We start from the raw sequence: 21,708 nt of genomic DNA, 5'->3' as shown, positions 1-21,708 counted from the left end.
TTTGACTCACAGGTGGATGGTGACATGGCCTGCCTGAACAGAACGATATTACAGCATTATAGCGAAGGAGCGATCCAAACGAATGACTCTGTGTTTTTAATCCTTTTAATCTCAGTTCTGTGAAACATCAATAATAAAACTTCCACGTTCGTCCTGCTGTCAGGTTCCCGTTGCACACAAAAATATTAACACAATAACCAGGGCAGTCCAGGAAGTAGATCCTGCGTGATCAGTTTACAGCGCCTGATGGATGTGGCTAACGTCTGGAGCTACACCAGCTTCTGCTTCTTGCGGGCCTGAAACTGCTGCGTTTTGCTTTTGATGGATCTGACGAGCAGCGACAGACTCGGGTCCATCTGCTTCGCTGTCGCCCGAGCGTCAGTATCTGCTTCCCGACTCTTCCCGCCGCTCTCCACCTGTGTGGGCGTGACCTCCTGAGCAGCCTCCAGGCGCAGTTGCTCCTCCTCCCGCCGGCGCTGCTTCTCGGCTACGATGCTCTGTGTGGCTTTGGTCTTCTTGTAGCTGGGGTGGGAGGGGTCCAGGTTGAAGAGATGGGAGGTGAACATGGCCTGGAAACGAGGGTCTTTAACGTCCACCTGCAGAGAGGGACAGATGGGACATTTCAGAGTAGCTCCAGGTGTATCGTGAGGTCAGGATGAGTTTCACGTACATCTGAGCCTGGATTGGCTCAGACGTGTCTGAAGGTCAGCGCCATCGTTTCCCACCGCAGTCACATCATGTGACCTGCTGCCATCAGCCAAACAATGCAGACCAATCAATCCTGCACAAACAGACTGAGGAGTAGCCGTTTCCCCCGAGCGTGACCTCCATCACCCCCACCCACACACCCAATGCTACATGCAGAATAACTCCATCACTGCACTCTAACTTAATCACTAAGGTTAATCATTTATTTATCACTGCTGTTATTGTCTGTAAAAGCAGAGAGCCTGAATTTTGTTGAACTTGTATAACAACAGTAAAGCTCCATTCTATTCTATTCTATTGTACTGTGGCTAATAGTGGTGCAACGGATCACGGTTGATCTGTATTCTGAACCGATCCCACTCCACGGTTCGGCACGCACGTCATCCGAAGATTCGAAAAAGAAGAAAAAAGTATGTGTATGGTGCGCGTGGTGGGTCTGTCAAGCGATAGTTATGGTCAGCGCTAGCGGTCCAAGTGGCGGAGCAGAAGAGTTTGCGGTATTTAAGCAGCCCTTTGCTGCCCAGTCCGACCGGGCTAAAGCTATTACAAAAGCTACTGGGGTGTTTAGCTGCAGACGGGAGGCCGTATTCCGTTGTGCAAAACATGGGGTTCAAACTATGATGAACGTGCTTGAGCCCCGCTATGATATCCCGTTGCGCGTCCAAGATCGTTCCAAGCATGTATGAGCAGGAGAAGTTTAAAGTTATGGCTGAACTGTCACAGGCATCTTCTGTTGCTCTAACTGGAAATGGGTGGAGCTCCAGGGCAACGGAAAGCTACGTGACCGTGACCGCTCGTTATATCACAGCAGAGTGCGATATAATGAACAGTATGTATTATTGTAGGGTCTACCTTACAATATAAAGCGCCTTGAGGCGACTGTTGTTGTGATTTGATGCTTTATAAATAAAATTGAATTGAATTGAGTGGTCGATACAAAGCCCTAAACTGCTCTATATTGTTTCATAATTTGTTTTTATATAATTGGGTGGAATGAGTCTTGAGTTGAATGTTTTTAACAGGCAAAAAAGACAAAAATTAAACATTTACTTATTGAAGTAAATAAGTAAATGTTTAATTTTTGTCTTTTTTCGCTGATCTGAAAATTGATCCGACCCGTGACTTAAAACCGTGATCCGATCCGAACCGTGAGAGTTTTGATCCGTTGCACCACTAGTGGCTAACAGTGAGCCTGGATCACTGCGCGTCTGCCTAAAATAAGAGCACGCTGGCCTCGCGTGTTCACATCGGCACATTGTTCACTTTCATTTGAATCTTGTTCAGTTCAGGCAACCACAAAATCACAGAGGTCAAAGGTTAAGCTGGCGCCTCTTTACAGTTTTCAGCCAGCAGCCATTGAGAGTATGTTCACCTGGAAGTCGTCATCCTCTGGCAGCTCCTCCCCTTTCTTCAGCAGCTTTTTCCTCTTCTTCTTGCTCAGGTTCTGCTGCTCCACGATCTTATCGTAGTTGAAGTGTTTGTGTTTGTCGTCGTCGTCCATCAGCAGAGCCATCTCAGCCTGGAAACACACACAGTTTATGTGGGACAGGCAGACACGATCAGATCCAGGACCAGCCGTGCTGCGGCGCGACTTCTGACCTTCTGTTTCTGGAGCTCCTCCTCCTCCTCGGCTGTCCGCCGCTCTTCCTCCTGCTTCTTCTTTTTCTTCCCTTTCTGTTTCTTCTTCACGTCTGCAGAGATAAAATCAGAGGTGCTGAAACTCTGTTGGTGGTCACGGACACACACACACACACACACACACACACACACACACACCAGTGTTGGGAAGGTTACTTTTAAAATGTATTCCATTACAGAATACTGAATACATGCCCCAAAATGTATTCTGTAACGTATTCCGTTACGTTACTCAATGAGAGTAACGTATTCTGAATACTTTGGATTACTTAATATATTATCGTGCTGTTTACAACTACGTGAATGTCCTATTGCTGTGATTTATTACTGTTACTGAAGGTCCGCGGCTCCAAACAGTAGTAAAGGGACCTCTGACTAATACGGTGGGTTCCATGTCGGGCTGGTAGCCGAAAACTAGCTTTACTTTGTTGTCTGGGTCAACTTTGCTTGCCAGAGACAGAGAGAGGCGTTGAAAGGCTCCAACAGAACTTATTTTTTCCGGAGGAAAACACAAACACAGTGTACCGTTGAGTCTTAATAGCTTACTTACAGCTGGGCTCGTCAGGCACTCTTCTTGGCTGCAGTGGTTATTATTATATTTACATGCTTCCAGCTCCCGTTTTTGCTCCGCGACAGCTCGGACTTTTCCTTTCTCTCCCTCCCTCGCTCACAGACACATAACATGTATGGCAGTCCATTCTCCCTGCAGCACGGACTACACTGCCCATGATGCTACATTCTTTAGAGCTATGCCTGTAGCATTCTGTCTATTAGCTTAGCACAACAACAACAACAAAAAAGCGCTCTCTCACCCAGGAAACACGCAGAGAGAGCGTCACCCTGTAACCATGGCAACCGTAAGCTGCAGCCTGGAACAACATTACGTAGCTGTCAAACAAACCCAAACAGTCCTGACCTGCGACAATATGAAACAGGGAAGTACCGCCGTGTAATCCATTTATTTCAACAAAGTAACTGTATTCTGAATACCACCTTTTTAAACGGTAACTGTAACGGAATACAGTTACTCATATTTTGTATTCTAAATACGTATCGGCGGTACATGTATTCCGTTACTCCCCAACACTGCACACACACACGCATGCACACACGCACACACGCACGCACACCTGCAGCACCGAGCTCCTCGGAGAAGAAGGGGTCGCTCAGGTCGACGTCTGGAGGAAGCTCGTCGTCGCTGAGTGCTCCCTCGCCCGCTCCCTGATGAAGAGAAACCATCAGACAGGTCAGTGACATCATCATACTTGGATAAGATCGGCGTGAATACAAACGTCTCACGCTCAGCATAAAGAGGCTCAGAGGCGTTCGTCAGTGGCCAATCAGGCTGCAGCCTCAGGATGATGTAAGCAACACGTGTTGGACTGAAACCAGAACAAACTCGAATTCTCAGCAGACCTGTCTGCACGAAGATTCAAGCAGCGTCTCAACCTCTCCTGCTCCAATAGCCTGCATTATCCAAGACCAGGACCAGGACCGGGACCAGGACCAGGACCGGGACCAGAAGCTCAGGGCTGGTTTATAATTACAGCTGATCACAGATAATTCTGCGTTCCTGCAGCGTTAGCCTCACTCAGCGAACTGCTGATGGATAATTCAGTACGTTCTGTTTTCCATAACTGATTCAGGAAATTGATCCGACATATCAAAGTAAAAGCAGCAGCTGTAACAGCAGAGCATCACTGACTCCTCGATTTATTCAGGACTGAAGGCCGACATTGAGTGAGATGATGTAAGAATGCTGCTGCTAACGAAGGCTGGAACGTTCCATCTAACAAAGGCGCCATTTGCGTCTGCAGGCCACGCCCTCACCTGTTTCCTCTCACACTTCTTCTGCTTCTTCTTCTCTCTCTTCTTCTGCAGGAACTCCTCCCAGGGCGTCAGCGCGTCTTTGCCCTCCAGCTTCTTCTTCACCAGCTGCTCCGTCGTCTCCTTCAGGCCTGCGTCGTGGAGAAAAACACTTTTAAAACAAGCCCCGCCTTCAGGCCCGACCTCTCCTCGTGTTAAGAAAGCAGGAAGTGAGGCTGTGTGCTCGCACCTGGCACCCAGGTGACCTCCATCTCCATGTCTTTGTCCTCCTGCACCTTCTTCTCTTTCTCCTGGATGCCTTTCAGCAGCTCTCTGTACTTGGAGATCTGCTCCTCGCTCTTCTTCTTCTTCTTCTCCTCCACCTCCACCACCCGCTCATCTGTCCGACACAAACACAGCACACCTGATCGGCGCTGCTTTCACATTTCAGCAGTCAGAAAACCTTCATGTTCTCGTGTTTCTCACCTGCCGCTGTCTTCACGTCCTCTTCAAAGGCTCCGTCACCACCACCTTCCTCCTCCTCTTCCTCTTCGCTGGAGGAGGCCAGGTAGGCTCTGAAGTCCATTTCCAGCAGCTCGTCTTTGTTGAACTTCCTGTTTAGGGCCGTCACGCGCTCGTGATCGGTTTCATCCCACGTCAGCTGCACCTGATCGGGTCGACACAAACACGTCACCGGCTGAAGCACGGATCTGAGCTCCTGCCCTGACGTCAGTGCTGAGTAACAAACTTCATTCACACAGGTGAACCTGCCTGACACCATCACACCTTTGAAGTCTGCGAACACTCTTCCTGTCGCCTCTGATGGCGAGTGTCGGGGAAGCGCTTACCTTTGAGGTGGCGGTCGCAGACGAGGTGAAGAGCTTGGGTGTGTAGGCCGACAGGTTTATGTCCGTCGCCATGTCTTTGGGCTCCTCGTCAAACTTTACGTCATCGGGAACGAAGCTGCTCGCGTAAGGAGACAAGAAGAAGAAGAAGACAAGCCGTGAGATCCTTTAACGACCTTCTAAAGTCGATAATCAACATTAAAGTTGAACAACAGTAACGTGACACGTTTAACAAGCTAGAACAAATCTGTGTGTAATTACTGGATGATTTACACGCGTGTCATTAATATTTCTGTCGTTTTCATCATGGTGACCCTGCAGCGCGTGAACTTTAGTTCAGACCTTTGACTGAACTAAAGTTCATGGATCGAAGCTCAGCTGGGACCCGGGAATGTTAAGTAAATACTCAGATCCTGGATCCCAAAACACGGCGTCTCCTGGCTTCCCTGCAGACGTCAGATATGGGAACGACTACATCTAAAAACCTTCATTATGGAATAACTGAAACTGGGAAAGCTGGAAGTTTATCAACAGGAACACATGAATCATTTACTTTTAGACTGCTCAGTGACACGCAGGTCTGAACTGTGAGTGGTCTGAGCCCAGCTAAAGTCCAGGCGCTGCGCTCGCGCTCTCTCGTGCTCGGATCAGTTTTCGCTAACGTGAGCATGACGTGTGCGCATTGCGTCGATGCTGTGTGGTGACGTACCGCAGGTCGAGGACGGAGCAGCTGCTCTCGTACTCGTAGCCGTCACACTCCCCGTAGATCTGCGCCGCTGTCTCGGCCGAGTCGCACTCCGCCACGGCGTAGAAATACTTCAGACGCTTGAACTGGTAGTCCCGCAGCTTCTCCCTGTAAACCCTGAGAGCACACAACACTCATGACCACCTGACAGGTCAGCAGGGAGCCCTGCCCTGATACTGCACAGCTGTTTTTAAGTCTACACTGAATCACTGGTGTCCAAATGCAGCTTGTTTCAAAGCAATAAGGTTACAGTTACTCACTGGCCACTTCATTAGGTACACCTGTGCATCTGCTTGTTAATGCAAATACCTGATCAGCCAATCACAGGGCAGCAGCTCAGCGCATGCAGACATGCTGAAGTTCAAACTGAGGACCCGACTGATGAAGAAAGGAGGTTTCATAGACCTGAACGTGTCACGGTTGTGCTTCTGCTGATCTGCAGGATTTTCCCTCCAAACATCTGCAGCGAGCAGCGGCTCCCTGGGTGAAATGCTAGCAGAGGGCAGAGCATATCTAAACCTTGAAGCAGCAGAAGACCACGGCGCTGCTGCTGTGATGGTGTGGAGTGCTGCTCCAGCAAAGCTCAGGTCAGACGGTTTCTAGAACACCACGATGAGTTCGCTGCACTCACGGCTTCTGCAGACGCTCTACAGCACCTGTGCGATGATGTCATGATGATGTCACATCAACGTGAACCAAAATCTCTGAGGAACGTTTCCAGCAGATGTTGAATCTGATGCATGAAGAATTAAGAGTCCACCCCATTACCAGCAAGGTGTACCTAATGAAGTGGCCTGCATATTAATGTAATTGAAAAGTAATAGTAAAGCCAGCAAACGTCTCGCCGGTGCCAGACTATCAGAGAGCCGATGCAGCCTCGTGACAAAAACCTTCCCACAAGCTGCTCAACTAACAAAAGCTGTGTCCCAAAACCTAGCCTGCGTCCTCCTGAGGACCCGGCCTTCGTGGTCTACGTGGGCCGGGTCCTCGGAAGACCGAGAAGGCTGGAAGTGAGCGGCTGTGAAATGGGACGGTGCAGCCTTCAGATCTGCGTCACCGCTGTCTCGGTGGAGTTTAATAAACTCAGCCGCCTGCTCCTTGCTGTCTAAAATATAACAGGACGCTGGCGTAAACTCTCGACTGTCTCACACTTCTGTTTAATCGGTTTTCTGTCTGACGTTTATTCAGCTGTGTGAAAACCAAGCAGGAACCCACCCGATGGATTAATAAAGTTTTATTTAATCTAATCTAATAACTTTGTTCTCAGCCAAACCGATTTACTCAGAAACAAATAAAACACTGAAAAAAGCCAAACAATATCATTTGTAGGTTGTCTAAGTGACTTATATATTACGTTTAACCTGAGTAGCCAAAGACCGCGGGGGGTCTGAAAACGATGTGCGGGGAGTTCGCTGGTCTCGCCGGCTCTAGTGACCCTCGAGCTCCCGGCTAGCTATCGAGCTGGTGGGTAACAGACGTCTCCGAAAACGTCGGAGCGCTTTTGCAAATATGCGATGTCTTGATAAACCGAGCAGATATTTGAAGTTTACACAGCTACATTCTCGCCTGCAAATATGTTAAAAGTTTATTTTGTGACCCAGAAAGATTAATAAGAGTAATGTTAAAACTAAGTAGCGGCCGCCATTGTTGGAAACTGGAAATGGCTGGGCCGCGCTATGAATTCTGGGATAGGTTTGGCCACGAAGGACACACCCGACCCATCCTTCAAATCTGGGGAAAAGGAGGACGCATTTGTCGGCCGGATTCGGAGGAGTCCACGACTTTGGACAGCCTTCGGCGCGTTACTGTGACATAATCGGTCTACAAATGCGTCCTCAGGAGGATGCAGCCTACGTTTTGGGACACAGTTAAAGTCTGGCTGAACACTGCATCTAAATCCCGCCTCTCTGTGACATCATCATTACCTCTCCTCCTCCGTGTCGTCCTCTGAGTCGTCGGGCAGCGCCTTCAGCTCCATTGGTCCCTGAGTCTCCTCCGCCTTCAGCCTCTCCTTCCCAAACTCTGACGGGTAGATCTGCAAGCATAACCCAGCATGCACTGTGCTGATCATCAGCCCTTCCCGGCTCCGCCCACACACAGACAAACCCACGCAGGTCTCCTTACCTTCACAGAGAGCACGGCGCCGCCTTTGGGCGTGAAGGATTGGAGCAGAGCCAGCAGGTCTCGGGCCTTCAGCCGGTCCCAGTCCATGTTGCAGACGGCGAGCCGCGCCGACACCTGACACGGTGAGATCGTGTTAGCAACGTTTCCCGGTGCCACAGACTAACCTTTGACCTTCAGCTTTTACCGCACGCAGCCTCACCTCATCGCTCCGCGGCGCGTCTTTGCACAGCTCCCCCCAGTCGTGTTCGATCTCCTCTTCCTCGTTCCTCAGGACGGCGTCCACGTCGTCCTCGTCGTCTTCGTCCGAGCTCGTCTCGATGTTGCCCTTCCCTCGGGCCAGATCCGGCCCGCTGTCGCTGTCGTCCCCCAAATCCAGGCCCAACTCCTCTTCATCAGATCCACTCGCCTCGTCACTCTGATCCTTCTCCTCCTCACTGCCATCAGAGACGCGTAGGTCATCCTCATCCTCCTCCTCCTCTGCAGACCGCTGCTCGTCATCATCTTCACCACCTGCGTCAGCATCGAACAGATGAGAGACCGTCAAATCATTTCTGATACACTGACCTGAGCAAGGTCAAAGGTCACCTAGACACCCCCCCACCAATCATCCACATAGAGCGCTGCATTGGGTTAGCAGCCTCGGTGTTGCTATGGTAACGGCTCGTCACCGTTTCAGTGTTTTTACCTGAAGTTCATTAACATGAAAACATCTCCTGACCTTCAGAGAGACTCGCTGCTCCTTTAGGCTGCTCTGTTTTGGCGCTGCCGTCCTTCTTCTTCTTCTCCTTCTTCTTCTTCACCTCTGCCGCCTTCTTGCCCTCGCCAGCTTCCTCCTCCTCCTCCGAGTCGGACAGTTTGTAGAAGCGCTTCAGGTCCTCAGCGGAGGTGTGGTTGATGGGCCGCCCTCGTTTGTCCACCGTGTACTTGACCTTGAAGCGCTCGTCGTGGAACATGGACTGAAAGCGTTTGTCGATCTTGACTTTGCGCTCTCTCTCAGGCATCTCCCAGAACCGCGGGTCCTTCTGGACCCGGAGGAAGCGCTCATCGCCGTCTGGGCGCTTTTTGGACGACATGGCGGTAAAATCTCAGCGTCACCTGCAGAACAAAAACCAGTTAAAAACCACGTTTCACACCGAGCTGGTTTCTGCTCGGACGTCAAACCCAACCCCGAGCCTCGTGATGGACACACATGTGGCATTCAGGGTCATTCAGTAATCCTCATTAATCACCGGCTCATGTTGGATTTATGAGGTTGTAGAACTAAAAATGCTCACGTTTAAAATAATTTTAATGCCAACAACGATGAAGCGGAGCGGAGCAAAGAAACGTGCAGTGGTGGACAACATTAACTCTGTGATGTCAGTGTGTACAGAGCCGGTCCTTCTCCTTCATGACCTCCGCTGGATCTTCTGGTCCTGAAGGACGGAGACTCGCTCCTGCCTCCTCCGAGCTCCAGGCCGACCACAGTTTGTCCCCAAACACCCACTTTGTCCCCCCGTGCAGGAGCAGTGTGGAGACAGTCTGTGCAGCAGGCCGGTCCAGTGGACGGCACGGCTACCTCGTAGCTCTGGGTTAGAACCTGCTGGTTCTCCCGGCTCCTGCCTGGGTTCCCTCGGAGTTCTCCAGCTTCCTCCTACATGCTGCGTTTACAGGTGACTCTAGTGTTGCCTCAGGTGTGAGTGTGTTTCTCTGTGGCTGACAGACCGGCGACCTGCCCGGGTGGACTCGCCTCTCGCCGTGTGAGCGCTGAGACAGGCTTCCAGGCTGTGATCCTCTGAGGAGGCAGGAGCTGAGGTCCAGCTGAGGTCATGAGAGGTCAGCGGCGTGTAAACACGCCCTTTATTTCTCACTGTCATCACAGACGCGTGAGAACCGACGCAGCACCTGGTGATGACCTCACATGTATCAGTGTCGTTGAGCCGCTCAGGCTCAGACTGCAGCGCCGAGACGGGTATTATTGATCTGACCGTTATTATCGATCTGACCGTTATTATCGATCTGACTGTTATTATTGATCTGACCGTTATTATTGATCTGACGGTTTTGAATCGTTCTCTGTGCTCTTGCCTGTTTTCTCCTCTGAAACTTTTGGAGGTTTTATAGATGAGCAGGTTTGAAATCATCGCTCAGTTTGTGCCGCACACCTCAGCCTGGTTTTCTGTTTTCATGTTTACAACCTGGAGACACCGGAAATAGCTGAGAGCACCGGAAATACCTGAGAGGACCGGAAACGGCACTTCTACACTTGAAACATCTGAAAGACCTGAAACACCGTGAGCTTTAAAAGAAACTCAGAAACTGGCGAAAGTTTACCGACAGTGTCTGCTCCTCCGCGATCTCTCACACGTGTTTACCCGGCATGCAACACTGTAGCATCATCTGCTCCGCCCCACCCCTTTCTCTAAGGCGAGCGAAGTGGGACAAACAGGAGCGAAACGCGGTTTAAACACAGAGAGTGACGCAGCAAACAACAAACGCAAATTATTTTATTTATTTAATTATGATTGTATTTATTTATATATTATTTATTTGTTTTAATTTTACTCATTTTAATTATTTTTTTTAACTTTTTATTTAATTTTACTTCCGTTCTCAGGCTGTGATCCGTTTCCGGGGTTTCCGGTGAGCTCAGCTGAGGCCGATCCGGGTTTTGGGTCTCTCCCCTCGGAGGTGACCCGGTGTGGAGGATCGGAAGTCTCCGTGTTGGTGTCTGTGAGTGTGTTCCGTGGGATGAGCGGCAGGCTGTGTCGGAGGCTCCTGCGGCTCGGCTGCCCTGCGAGCTCTGCGGGCAGCTGGAGCCGGCTCTCCGGGACCGGGCGACCGGGGGCCGGGCGCTCCGGGACCGGGCGCTCCGGGCTGTCGGGCGGAGGCCGCATGAACGTGTTCAGCAGGGAGATGAAGCAGAGGCAAAAGGACTGGGCCGCCCAGCTGCAGGACAGCCAGCAGTACGACTACCTGAGGGAGGAGGTGAGCCCCACCACCACACCTGTCCGGTTTTCTGTGTCTTTGTTTCTCCAACTTTATTTCAACAGAAACTTTAACAACAAGCACAACACACAGAGAACACGTTGTACAACAGTAGTGCAAAATTCTAACACAGTGGAAGAGTATGTATAATTAAACACACAGGATAGAAATACAGATTAAACGGGGAAAGTGAGAGATACAGAGACGCTGAATAATTAACTAAAGACATTAAAATATTACAAATATTCATGTTTTTAAAGCTTTCTTGTTGTGAGAGGAACAAACTGTTCTGTTTCTGTCCTGAGAGTGGAGAGCTTACATTTATGGATGTGGAGTTTGGTTAATGAGGGAAAAGCATGAGAGTCTTTCTCACTAAAGTCAGTAAAACCAAATAACACGTTTTGGTAAAAACGTACAAATTCTGATAAGATGCTGTCAGAGATGAAACTAACGATATGTTTCATAAAACCTGAGCAAACGTAAATGTTTCTGTATCGCTCTTCTGTTTTTGAAGGAAGCTTTAACAGGATCAAATCTATGAATGAGCTTAAATGAAATCTGCTTCACTTTGTTAGTAAGGAGGAATTTTTGTGGCAAAGAACAAACCTTTATCCAGTCAGCGTCCTTGACAACATCGATGAGTCCAGAAAGAAACGGAAGGAGGAACAGAGATAAAAGGACCTAATCTACAAGAGGAGAAACACATCTGACCTGAAGGAGACTGTCAGGACAGGGCGGAGCATGGACAGGTGTGGGGATACTGGGATGTTATACCTGGAAGGAACGCTGAGTAATTATACAAGAGCCAGTGTTATTGAAGAATACCATCATTAAACCCGTTTTCAAAGAAGAGCGATTTGATCTTGTAAAGAATGTTACAGATGTTCCAAATATAAACTATTTGTAGAGAACAGTGAAGTTTACAGATCAAAGAGTCTGCTGATGAAAGTTTGACTTTCTTTGGGATTTTCTGAATATTGTAAGTCCAAGCCACCCAAATGTGAAAAGACGTGATGAGAGAGGAAGTCCACATGGATGTTTTTAATCCACTTTTTTGAAAGCATCATTTAGGGAACTGAAATCTATCAAATTTAAGCCACTATTGTTATAATTGTGCATAACTACAGATCTACGGACGTGGTGAACTTTGTTTTTCCACAGAAAATGAAATAACAATTTATCAACAGAGTTTCTGTGTGCTCTGCGCACGTGTAGTTATGCGTAGGAAATTAATGATGTCATTTCCAGTCGGGATGGCGAGGATGAGGCCTTGGGTACCTCCGAGCAGCCCGCTTCATTTGAAGGATTGTTTATAAAAACGTGTTACTCACCAGCGTAAATCATCACTGATGACATCAGTATTCCTGACTGACCTGCACCAAAAATGTCCTCCTCTTCCTCCTGCCTGCAGCTCCATCTTCATCCTCCACCCTCCCTCCTCTGCACACGCTCAGACCAGGTCAGCCTCTCTGACCCTGAGCGGTCCCTCTGATGGACTCGTGTCCATCTTCAGCTCATCCTCAGCCTCATCAAACATCTGCATCATAGAGAATGAGATCAGAATTTGCAGCTGGGTTTGACGTCACCATCAGTGATGACCTCACTGAATGAATCACACGTGGTTCCTGTTGTTTTGGTGGATTTTGTCTAAAGGGGGAAAATGATTTCATTATAACAACCAGACCCATCCTCACTGATCAGACGCCCTGTGCTGTTGGTTTGCAGGTCGGGAGTCGAGTGGCCGATCGGGTTTACGACATCGCACGGTGAGTTCATGACGAGGCAGCTGGACCCACGTTTCACATAGTTTAACCACAGAGAGACACGTCTGCTTCAAAAGTCATAGAAATCATCTGAGGAGGTCAAAGACCAGGAAACGTTCACACAGCCAGATTACTCCAATGCAGTTTTGTTTCTATTGCAACGTTCACAACAACAGTCGCCTCAAGGCGCTTTATATTGTAAGGTAGACCCTACTACAGTACATGCAGAGAAAAACCCAACAATCATATGACCCCCTATGAGCAAGCACTTTGGTGACAGTGGGAAGGAAAAACTCCCTTTTAACAGGAAGATAAGATAACTCTTTATTGTCATTGCACAACATAGTACAATGAAATACAAAGTATATATAAAATGAAATGAAAGTAAAACACAACACGACACATCACAGAAACTTAGAATAGAATAGAATAGAATAATCCTTTAATTGTCCCACAAGGGGAAATTTGGTTGTAACAGCAGCCAAATAGACACATATACAAACAAACAGTACACAGAACAGAAACATACACAATTTTTCTTACATATTTACATTAAGGACAATGGTTACTATAAACAGAGTACTGTACAGTTATTAAATTAAATAAAATAACTACAGATAAGAGGCAAACCAGGTTGTAGTGCGAATCGATTGATTAACTTATTGCAGTTACAGCGCTGATGTAAACATCTATGATTGTTGGGAGCAGTTCTGATTGTACAGTCTGACAGCTGCAGGGAGGAAGGACCTGCGGAAACGCTCCTTCATGCATCGAGGATGCAGCAGTCTGTCACTGAAGGAGCTCTGCAGTTCAGCAACATTTCCATGCATGGGGTGGGAGACTCTGTCCATCAGAGATGTTATTTTGGCCAGAGTCCTTCTGTCTCCCACCTCCTGCACTGGGTCCAGGGTGCATCCCAGAACAGAGCTGGCCTTCCTGATGAGTTTATCCAACCTCTTCCTCTCAGCTGCCGATAAACTGCTGCTCCAACATACCACACTGTAAAAAATGACAGATGCCACCACAGAGTCACAGAAGGTCTTTAAAAGCGCTCCCTGTACTCCAAATGACCTCAGCCGCCTCAGCAGGTAGAGTCTGCTCTGACCCTTCCTGTAAAGAGCATCAGTGTTGTGGCTCCAGTCCAGTTTATTATTCAGGTGAACACCCAGGTACCTATAAGAGTCCACTATCTCAATGTCCACTCCCTGGATGTTCACCGGTGTCAGTGTGGTGGGTCTGCGTCTCCGGAAGTCCACCACCAACTCCTTGGTTTTCCCGGCGTTGATCAGCAGGTGGTTCTGCTGACACCAGTCCACAAAGTCCAGAGTCCACTGTCTGTACTCTGAGTCGTCCTCACCTGTGATGAGGCCGACTATGGCAGAGTCGTCAGAGAACTTCTGTAGGTGGCAGCGTGGAGAGTTGATGGAGAAGTCTGCAGTGTAGAGGGTGAAGAGGAACGGTGCCAGCACAGTTCCCTGTGGGGCCCCCGTACTGCAGACCAGCGTATCAGAGACACAGCCCTGTGACCTCACATACTGTGGACGTTCTGTGAGGTAGTCCAGTATCCACTGGGACATGTGGTGGTCCACTCCCGATAGCTCCAGCTTGTCTCTCAGAAGTCGTGGCTGGATGGTGTTGAAAGCACTGGAGAAATCAAAGAACATGATCCTCACAGTGCTTCCAGGCTTCTCCAGGTGAGTCAGAGCTCGGTGCAGGAGGTAGATGATGGCGTCCTCCACCCCGATGACAGGCTGGTAAGCAAACTGCAGCGGACCCAATGAAGACCTCACCAGGGGGCACAGATGGTTTAGAACCAACCTCACGAGGGTCTTCATCAGATGCGATGTCAGGGCTACTGGCCTGTAGCTGCTGAGGTCCTGGGGATGGGAGGTCTTTGGTACCGGTACCACACAGGAGGTCTTCCACAGCTGTGGTACTTTCCCCAGTGACAGGCTCAGGTTGAACAGATAACCTAGGATGCCACACAGTTCATCTGCGCAGCACCTCAGGAGCCTGGAGCTGATGCCATCTGGACCTGCAGCCTTCTGCACCTTGATCTTGCGAAGCTCGTTCCTCACTTGAAGTGCTGAGATAGAAAGAGTGGATTTTGGGGGAGGGGGGTGTATGTTGGAGTCCACAGAAGCCGGGGGTGGGTGTAATGACTGGGAGGTGTGAAGCTGAGAGGTGTGAAGTCCTGAGATGAAGGACAGGCAGTCCCTGAAGATGAGGGAGATTGCAGCAGGGGGGACGATGCTGTGGGAGGGGTGGGTGTTTGATCAAACCTATTAAAATATTTATTTAGGTCATTCACCCACCCCAAGTCTCCTGCAGCCTGGGGGGTTGGTTTTTGTCCTCAGATTGTCTTCAGGCTGTTCCAAACCCCTCTGATGTTGTCCTGTTGCAGCTGCTCTTCCATCTTCCTCCTGTAGTTTTCCTTTCCTTGCCTTATCTTCCATTTCAGCTTCTTCTGAACAACTCTCAGCTCCTGTTTGTCTCCAGATCTAAAGACTCTCTTCTTCTCCTTGAGGAGAGCCTTAATTTCAGGATTTATCCATGGCTTGTTGTTAGAAAAACACCGTACCTTTTTGATGGGTACGGTGTTGTCCACACAGAAGTTCATGTAATCCGTAATGCAGTCTGTGATGCTGTTGAGGTCATCCTCCAGGGGGCTGCAGAGGTCGTCCCACACAGTAGAACGGAAACAGTCCCTCAGGGCCTCTTCAGTCTCTGCCGACCATTTCCTTACTGTGCGTTTCACTACTGGTTCTCTTTGTACTAGAGGTTTATACACAGGCTGGAGATGAACCAGGTTGTGATCTGAGCCCCCCAGGGGAGGGGGAGGTGATGAGCTGTATGCCTCCTTGGTGTTGGCATACAAAAAGTCCAATGTTTTATTGTCTCTGGTGTGGCAGGTGACATACTGGGTGAAGGTGGGGAGAGTGGAGGACAGGGAGATGTGATTAAAGTCCCCAGAGATCAGGAAAAGGGCCTGAGGGTGCTGTGTTTGGAGTCTGCTGGTTACAGTGTGCAGGACCTCACAGGCTGCTGCAGCGCTAGCAGAGGGCGGGACATACACAGCTATCATAATCACGTGTGTAAACTCTCGCGGTAGATAGTACGGTCTCATGCTAACCGCTAGCAGCTCGATGTCCTTACAGCATAGCGTCTCTTTGATAGATAAATGCCCAGAGTTACACCATCTATCGTTCACAAACACAGCCAGACCCCCTCCTCTCTTCTTACCACTCTCTGTTGTTCTGTCGGCCCGGATCAGATGAAAACCATCCATGTTTACGTGTGAGTCCGGAGTTAGCGCAGTTAGCCACGACTCTGTGAAGCACATCAGGCTGCACTCCCTGTAGCTCCTCTGATGTCGGGTAAGAGCCGCCAGTTCGTCGACTTTATTGGGGAGAGATCTCACATTCCCCATAATAACAGATGGAATCGCTGGCCGGTACCTCCTAACTTTACTGCGACCTCCTGCCAGACGGCAGCAGCTTAAACACCCGGTGTCCTGGGTGTGTGCAGTCCCGTAGGATGCTGCACGCCCTCAGGAGACAGCGAGTGCTGTACAGGTCCTTCAGGGAGGGAGGAGGATGTCCAGTGATCTTTTGGGCCATATTGATGACCCTCTGAAGTGCCTTTCTGTGTGCTGTGGTGCAGCTGGAGAACCACACACCGATGCAATATGTCAGCACACTTTCAATGGAGCAGCGGTAGAAGACGGTCAGCAGCTCCTTCTTCAGGTCCATTTTTCTGAGGATTCTCAGAAAGTGGAGACGCTGTTGGGCCTTCTTCAAAACAGCCGAGGTGTTTGGGCTCCATTGGAGGTCTGTGTCTATGTGCACACCCAGAAACTTGAAACTGGAGACCCTTTCCACACACTCCCCGTTGATGCTGACAGGCTGCAGCTCAGACTTCCTCCTTCTGAAATCAACTACCAGTTCTTTTGTCTTGGTGGTATTGAGGTCCAGGTTGTTATCTACACACCAATCTGACAGCCTCTGAACTTCAGCTCTGTACACCGTCTCATCTCCCCCAGAGATGAGCCCCACCACGGTGGTATCATCTGCAAACTTGATGACTGCGTTGTCTGGGTGGGAACTAACACAGTCATGTGTGTACAGAGTGTACAGTGGGGGACTCAGTACACAGCCTTGTGGAGAGCCGGTGTTCAGGCTGAGGAAAGATGAGGCCCCACTCTAACTCTCTGTACACGGTCTGAGAGGAAGTCTCTGATCCAGCAGCAGGTGGTAGATGGAAGTCCGATTTCCAGCAGTTTAACTATTAGTCTGTCCGGGAGTATCGTATTGAAAGCAGAGCTAAAGTCAACAAAGAGCAGCCTGGCGTAACGGCCCTGAAGAAACCTCCGGCAGAACCAGGCTCAGGGAGGGGCGGGGCCATCTGCTGCGACCGGTTGGGGTGAGAGAAGGAAGACAGGATAAAAAAAAGTCACCGTTTGTCTTCCTGTCTCCTCAGGACGTTTCCTCTGGCGCTGGACATCGGCGGAGGAAGAAGTCACATCGCAGAGCATTTAAGCAAAGTACAGTGTGTGTGTGTGTGTGTGTGTGTGTGCAACACCCACTGACTGAGGTCACCACTGTGACATCATCACGTGTATTCAGCAGCTACAGACGGATCGGATTTCCTGATCAGAGATGAACTGATGAGCACAGCTCAGGTTAAAGCTCTGCTGTTGCTGTTATGACCTCACAATGTTGCTCATATTAAACATGATAAACCTAAAATCACGAGCTCAGTGTGCAGAAAAGGCCTCAGACGAGTCTTTGTTACCTCGGTGACGAGCTGATGTCGTTCATATCTCCTTATATGGTCATCTCCACAAACTGTATGTAGTTCACCAAAACAATCAAATAAAAAAACTGAAATCTTTTTGTGAGGTTGGAAAACCAAAATAAATAAAGTTATAGAGAAACTCTTATTTATAGTTTTGGATTTGTGCGATCACAGACTGTCTGAGGAGCTTTTAGGTGAATATGAGACTCAGAGTCAGCAGCTGCAGAGACGACACCACAGTGACAGAAACACTGAGAGTAAAACTGAACACAATTCAAAACTGAGATAAAATTGAACCTATAACAGCTCCGGTACAGACGCACAGCTCTCTGGCTCTGGGTGCTGCCCCTCTGTAGGCTTCCCAGAGTCGGTCAATCAGCACAAAGTGGAGACAGGAGCTAAAACATTTCAGACAGAATCAGAAAAAGACGGATTATTCTGAGCTGCGAATCATGCAAAGCTGCTCAGAGTCAAAGAATAAAACCAGAGAGCAGGAGATGAGCAGAACGTTAAAGCCTCGCCTCCGTCAGTGCGCCCCAGGGTGGCTGTGGCTACAATGTAGCTTGCCATCACCAGTGTGTGAATGTGTGTGTGAACGGGTGGATGACTGGATATGTAAAGCACTTTGGGGTCCTTAGGGACTGAGTAAAGCGCTATACAAATACAGGCCATTTACCATTTACATGAGCTCAGATGTTTGCTGCATGTCTGTGTGCGCTGCTGTTATGATGACCTCTGTGCCGACGATGTGTCCTGCAGGAGGTGGTGGAGCGTTTCTGCCTGACAGACGTCTCCCAGCAGTCTCTGGTGGGTCCTCAGACTCGTCCTCAGATATCACAGACGGGGGCAGGAGTTTGAAGCAGACTCCTCTAATTTCATATGTGAATGTTGTTTTCTGATCAGAGACGGAGGAGGCCGAGCGAGATCCCGACTCACTGCGTCCTGGCTGACGAGGAGTTTCTGCCGTTCAAAGAAAACACCTTCGACCTGGTGGTGAGCAGCTTGGCGTGAGTACCGGAGCTCGTTTCACTGCAGCTCGTTTCACTGCAGCTCGTTTCACTGCAGCTCGTTTCACTGCAGCTCGTGAGTGACCGACTGTTTGCTGCAGTACCAACTTCAGCCACGAGATGGCGTCCAAGCTTTTTTAATGGGTTCCTACAGTAGTGTTTTATGTCAGGTTCCTGTTTTCTTGTTTTTGTGTCTTTTTTATAATTTGTGTGTCTTTGTGGTTGTTTTCAGTTTGAACCTCGTTCTACCGTCTTACCTGCTCATTCTGAGTCTCTGCGCCTGTTTCACTTCATTTCACAGCTTTTTAATAACTTCCTGTTTATGGTTTTTTACACTGTTTAATGTAAATGAAGTCAAATATATTAATCATGTGATTTGTGCTGATTATCTCAGTCACAGTTTAAACAGATTAAATTCCTTATATATTTTTAAATGGTTGCTAATAGAACTGGAGGACATCGTAAATAAATAATAATGACCTAAAAGTTGCAGGTTAATCATGTCGTTAGACTTCTATGTCCAGAAATGCAACGAGTGATTTTAAAAAATTAAAATGTATGAACTAAAGTCGGTTTAGACTGAGAGGCTTTGTTATGAATAACATGTGTGCTCATTAAAACTGCAGCTGAGCTTCATGAAAGTCACGTCTGTGTTTTTCAGTCTGCACTGGATCAACGACCTGCCTGGAGCTCTCAGACAGGTGAGATGAACCTGTTGCGATAGCATAATGATCACCGACGGTTTTCACCGCTGTGCCGTCGTTCTGACTGCAGCTCGCCCGTTAACGTTTTACTGTGCGCCGTCCTCTCAGATTCACCAGGTGCTGAAGCCGGACGGGGTGTTCATCGGAGCGATGGTGGGCGGCGAGACGCTCTATGAGCTGCGCTGTTCCCTGCAGCTGGCCGAGACGGAGCGGGAGGGCGGGTTCTCGCCCCACATCTCCCCCTACACCGCCGTCACCGACCTGGGAAACCTGCTGGGCCAAGCTGGCTTCAACATGCTCACTGTGGTGAGTCAGCATGGCTGCAGTTAGTTAAACACGCAGAATGTTTAACATCAGCTCGCGGTGACCTCTGACCCCTGCGCCTGTTTGTTCCAGGACATCGATGACATTCAGGTTCATTATCCAGGAATCATGGAAGTCATGACGGATTTACAAGGTACGAGCTGGGAACCATTCGTTTGACTCATGTCGCTCCTGAAACATTCAAACATGGCTGTACAGTCGTCGTCTTGACGTGGACGCGAACTGCACGCTGAGGATCTGCACCTGATAAATGAGTGTAGAGCCAGAAATGACGACTTCAGTTTGATTATGTAGGTCAGAGCGACTCTCAGAGTCGTCAGCACAGAGGTTTAGGTGACCGAGTCCCAGGATGGAGGCTCGTGGAGTGAACGTGCTGTTTTTATTCCTCCTTTCATTTACCTGCAAACAGGCTTCAAACTGAGCTGCAGAGGCTCCTCCTGAATGTGAGTGCATTTCAGGATTCGCTGTTTAAACTCTCTAAAACAGTTTGATGACCTCACTGCGGTTTGATTTCGGAACCAGTTTCAGCTCTGAGGTCATTCGTGAGGCTGTGTCAGTTTAAAGAAACTTTAGATTAAAGGTCAAAGTTTAAAAGTTCAGTGTTTGTGATGTGCTCTGACTCCGTGCAGGTATGGGTGAGAGTAACTGTGCGTGGAACAGGAAGTCGCTGCTGCACAGAGACACCATCTTAGCAGCAGCAGCGATTTACAAAGGTGAGTCTGAGCTGCTGTCTGATTGGTGCTAAATGACATGTGATACACTGATGAGTATTAGTAGCGTCAGATTCACAAAATGTGTGGACTCGACGATTTTGTTCGTACTGCCCTGTGCATGCAAGGGAATCGGTCCAAAGCAACAGCTTGGTGCAGCCTGCTCACCGACTCCACGTTCACCTCGTCTGAGCAGGAAGCCAGAAAAGCTGCACGTGTACAAACCGGAGTGATGAGGAGACGTCGTCGGGCTGAAATAATGAAGGTGCTTAATAATCTTTCCCCTGAGAACAAAAACAGCCAGAGGATGAAGAACACCTGATCACAGTGTGACCCTTTGAACCCTAAGCCAGCGGTGTCCAACTCCAGGCCTCGAGAGCCGGTGTCCTGCAGGGTTTAGATGTGTCCTTGATCCATCACAGCTGATTTAAATGTCTGACCTCCTCAGCATGTCCTGAAGTTCTCCAGAGGCCTGGTAATGAACCAATCATGTGATTCAGGTGTGCTGAGCCAGGGTGAGATCTAAAACCTGCAGGACACCGGCCCTCGAGGCCTGGAGTTGGACACCCCTGCTTTAAACCCTAACCTGATGCTAGGTGAGCACAGGCAGCGGTGTAGGTAACAGGTAAGCAGAGGGTCATCAGCATAGAGGTGGAGGTGTGGCCTCAGTTTGAATGAGGTTGACGTTGTTCTCACGAGCACGTGCAGCACCGCGTTCTACTGAAGTGAGAAGCTTCTGGGTTGGAATCTGCGTCTCCGCTAACAAACAAACAGTTATTTTCCTTGTAATTAACAATAGTTGAATAAACACTAAAGCCAGTCAGAGCAGACACTGTGTTTCTGACACTTCTGCTTTCCACTCGTGTTCTTTGCTGGCCGGCTGTTGTTTGCTCATCAGTGACGCGTCAGACTGAAGCTTTAGTCACAGCGTGGCGGTTCATGTGTCACTGTGTTTTTCTCATGTGCCTGAAATGTTTCAGAGATGTACGGCAGTGAGGACGGCTCCATCCCCGCCACCTTTGAGATCCTCTACATGATTGGCTGGAAGCCTCACGAGTCTCAGGTGAGAACACCTGATCGCTCCGTGCGCTTCAGTCTGTTTCTGCTGCGTTCACGGTGGAACGATCTCCATCTTTAGGACGTGAGCGTGGCAGAATACTCACCGTTTGTTAACAAACAGCTTCTGGTTTTAGAAAAACCTGATTTTAGATCCATGACTTCAGCGTTTTTTCCCTTTCAGGCCAAACCGGCGAAGCGAGGCTCGGCCACCGTGTCGTTTGGAGATTTATCAAAGATCAGCCGACCAAGCGGCACGGACCAACCGTAGAGCCTCGGAGCCGACTGTAGACGCCATATTTAATGAAAATAAAATGTTTTAGGGGCAAGAAACATGAACTCTGATGTACAGATGACAAATACGATGTTGTAAGAGTTTGTCTTTGACAGGAAGTTGTCTTTTAGAAATCTAAAAATAAAAGCTGACACATCTGTTCGCATGGCTGAAACATGAGAGAAACCAAACGGTTAAAGTGGGATTGAAACACTCAAAGTCATGTTCACTCAAATATCA

The 21,708-nt window shown here is 49.0% G+C and overlaps 2 protein-coding genes across 5 annotated transcripts; one reads left to right on the top strand and one right to left on the bottom strand.

Annotated features, from left to right (window-relative positions):
* Nucleotides 1–87: 87 nt before the first annotated feature.
* On the bottom strand, nucleotides 88–10,297 carry esf1 (ESF1, nucleolar pre-rRNA processing protein, homolog (S. cerevisiae)). Of its 2 annotated transcripts, none has more exons than XM_005461290.4 (14): nucleotides 10,180–10,297; nucleotides 8,585–8,961; nucleotides 8,066–8,376; nucleotides 7,867–7,980; nucleotides 7,668–7,777; nucleotides 5,707–5,859; nucleotides 5,001–5,115; nucleotides 4,639–4,819; nucleotides 4,403–4,552; nucleotides 4,177–4,304; nucleotides 3,477–3,567; nucleotides 2,308–2,399; nucleotides 2,081–2,227; nucleotides 88–596 (listed from the first exon to the last, which is right to left on the bottom strand). In XM_005461290.4, the coding sequence occupies exons 2-14, from the start codon at nucleotides 8,937–8,939 to the stop codon at nucleotides 270–272; spliced, it is 2,274 nt and encodes a 757-aa protein (XP_005461347.1). In that variant the 5' UTR covers nucleotides 8,940–8,961; nucleotides 10,180–10,297; the 3' UTR covers nucleotides 88–269. The 2 variants fall into 2 exon arrangements, with proteins under 2 accessions (XP_005461347.1, XP_005461348.1); XM_005461291.4 differs by lacking the exon at nucleotides 10,180–10,297 and adding an exon at nucleotides 9,934–10,135.
* On the top strand, nucleotides 3,492–21,627 carry ndufaf5 (NADH:ubiquinone oxidoreductase complex assembly factor 5). 3 transcript variants are annotated; one of them, XM_025908419.1, is made up of 12 exons: nucleotides 3,492–3,592; nucleotides 10,463–10,833; nucleotides 12,559–12,599; nucleotides 17,076–17,139; nucleotides 18,153–18,200; nucleotides 18,297–18,400; nucleotides 19,062–19,101; nucleotides 19,213–19,410; nucleotides 19,501–19,561; nucleotides 20,058–20,141; nucleotides 21,119–21,201; nucleotides 21,379–21,627. In XM_025908419.1, the coding sequence occupies exons 1-12, from the start codon at nucleotides 3,571–3,573 to the stop codon at nucleotides 21,463–21,465; spliced, it is 1,203 nt and encodes a 400-aa protein (XP_025764204.1). In that variant the 5' UTR covers nucleotides 3,492–3,570; the 3' UTR covers nucleotides 21,466–21,627. The 3 variants fall into 3 exon arrangements, with proteins under 3 accessions (XP_025764204.1, XP_025764205.1, XP_025764206.1); XM_025908420.1 differs by lacking the exon at nucleotides 3,492–3,592 and adding an exon at nucleotides 9,660–9,681; XM_025908421.1 differs by lacking the exons at nucleotides 3,492–3,592; nucleotides 12,559–12,599; nucleotides 17,076–17,139 and having other exon boundaries at nucleotides 10,471–10,833.
* The last annotated feature ends 81 nt before the right edge of the window (nucleotides 21,628–21,708 follow it).

Source organism: Oreochromis niloticus, linkage group LG6, assembly GCF_001858045.2.
Source record: "Oreochromis niloticus isolate F11D_XX linkage group LG6, O_niloticus_UMD_NMBU, whole genome shotgun sequence".
Taxonomy (NCBI): domain Eukaryota; kingdom Metazoa; phylum Chordata; class Actinopteri; order Cichliformes; family Cichlidae; genus Oreochromis; species Oreochromis niloticus.
Note: the sequence above shows the minus strand (reverse complement) of the source record. Positions and strands in the feature narration are given on the sequence as shown.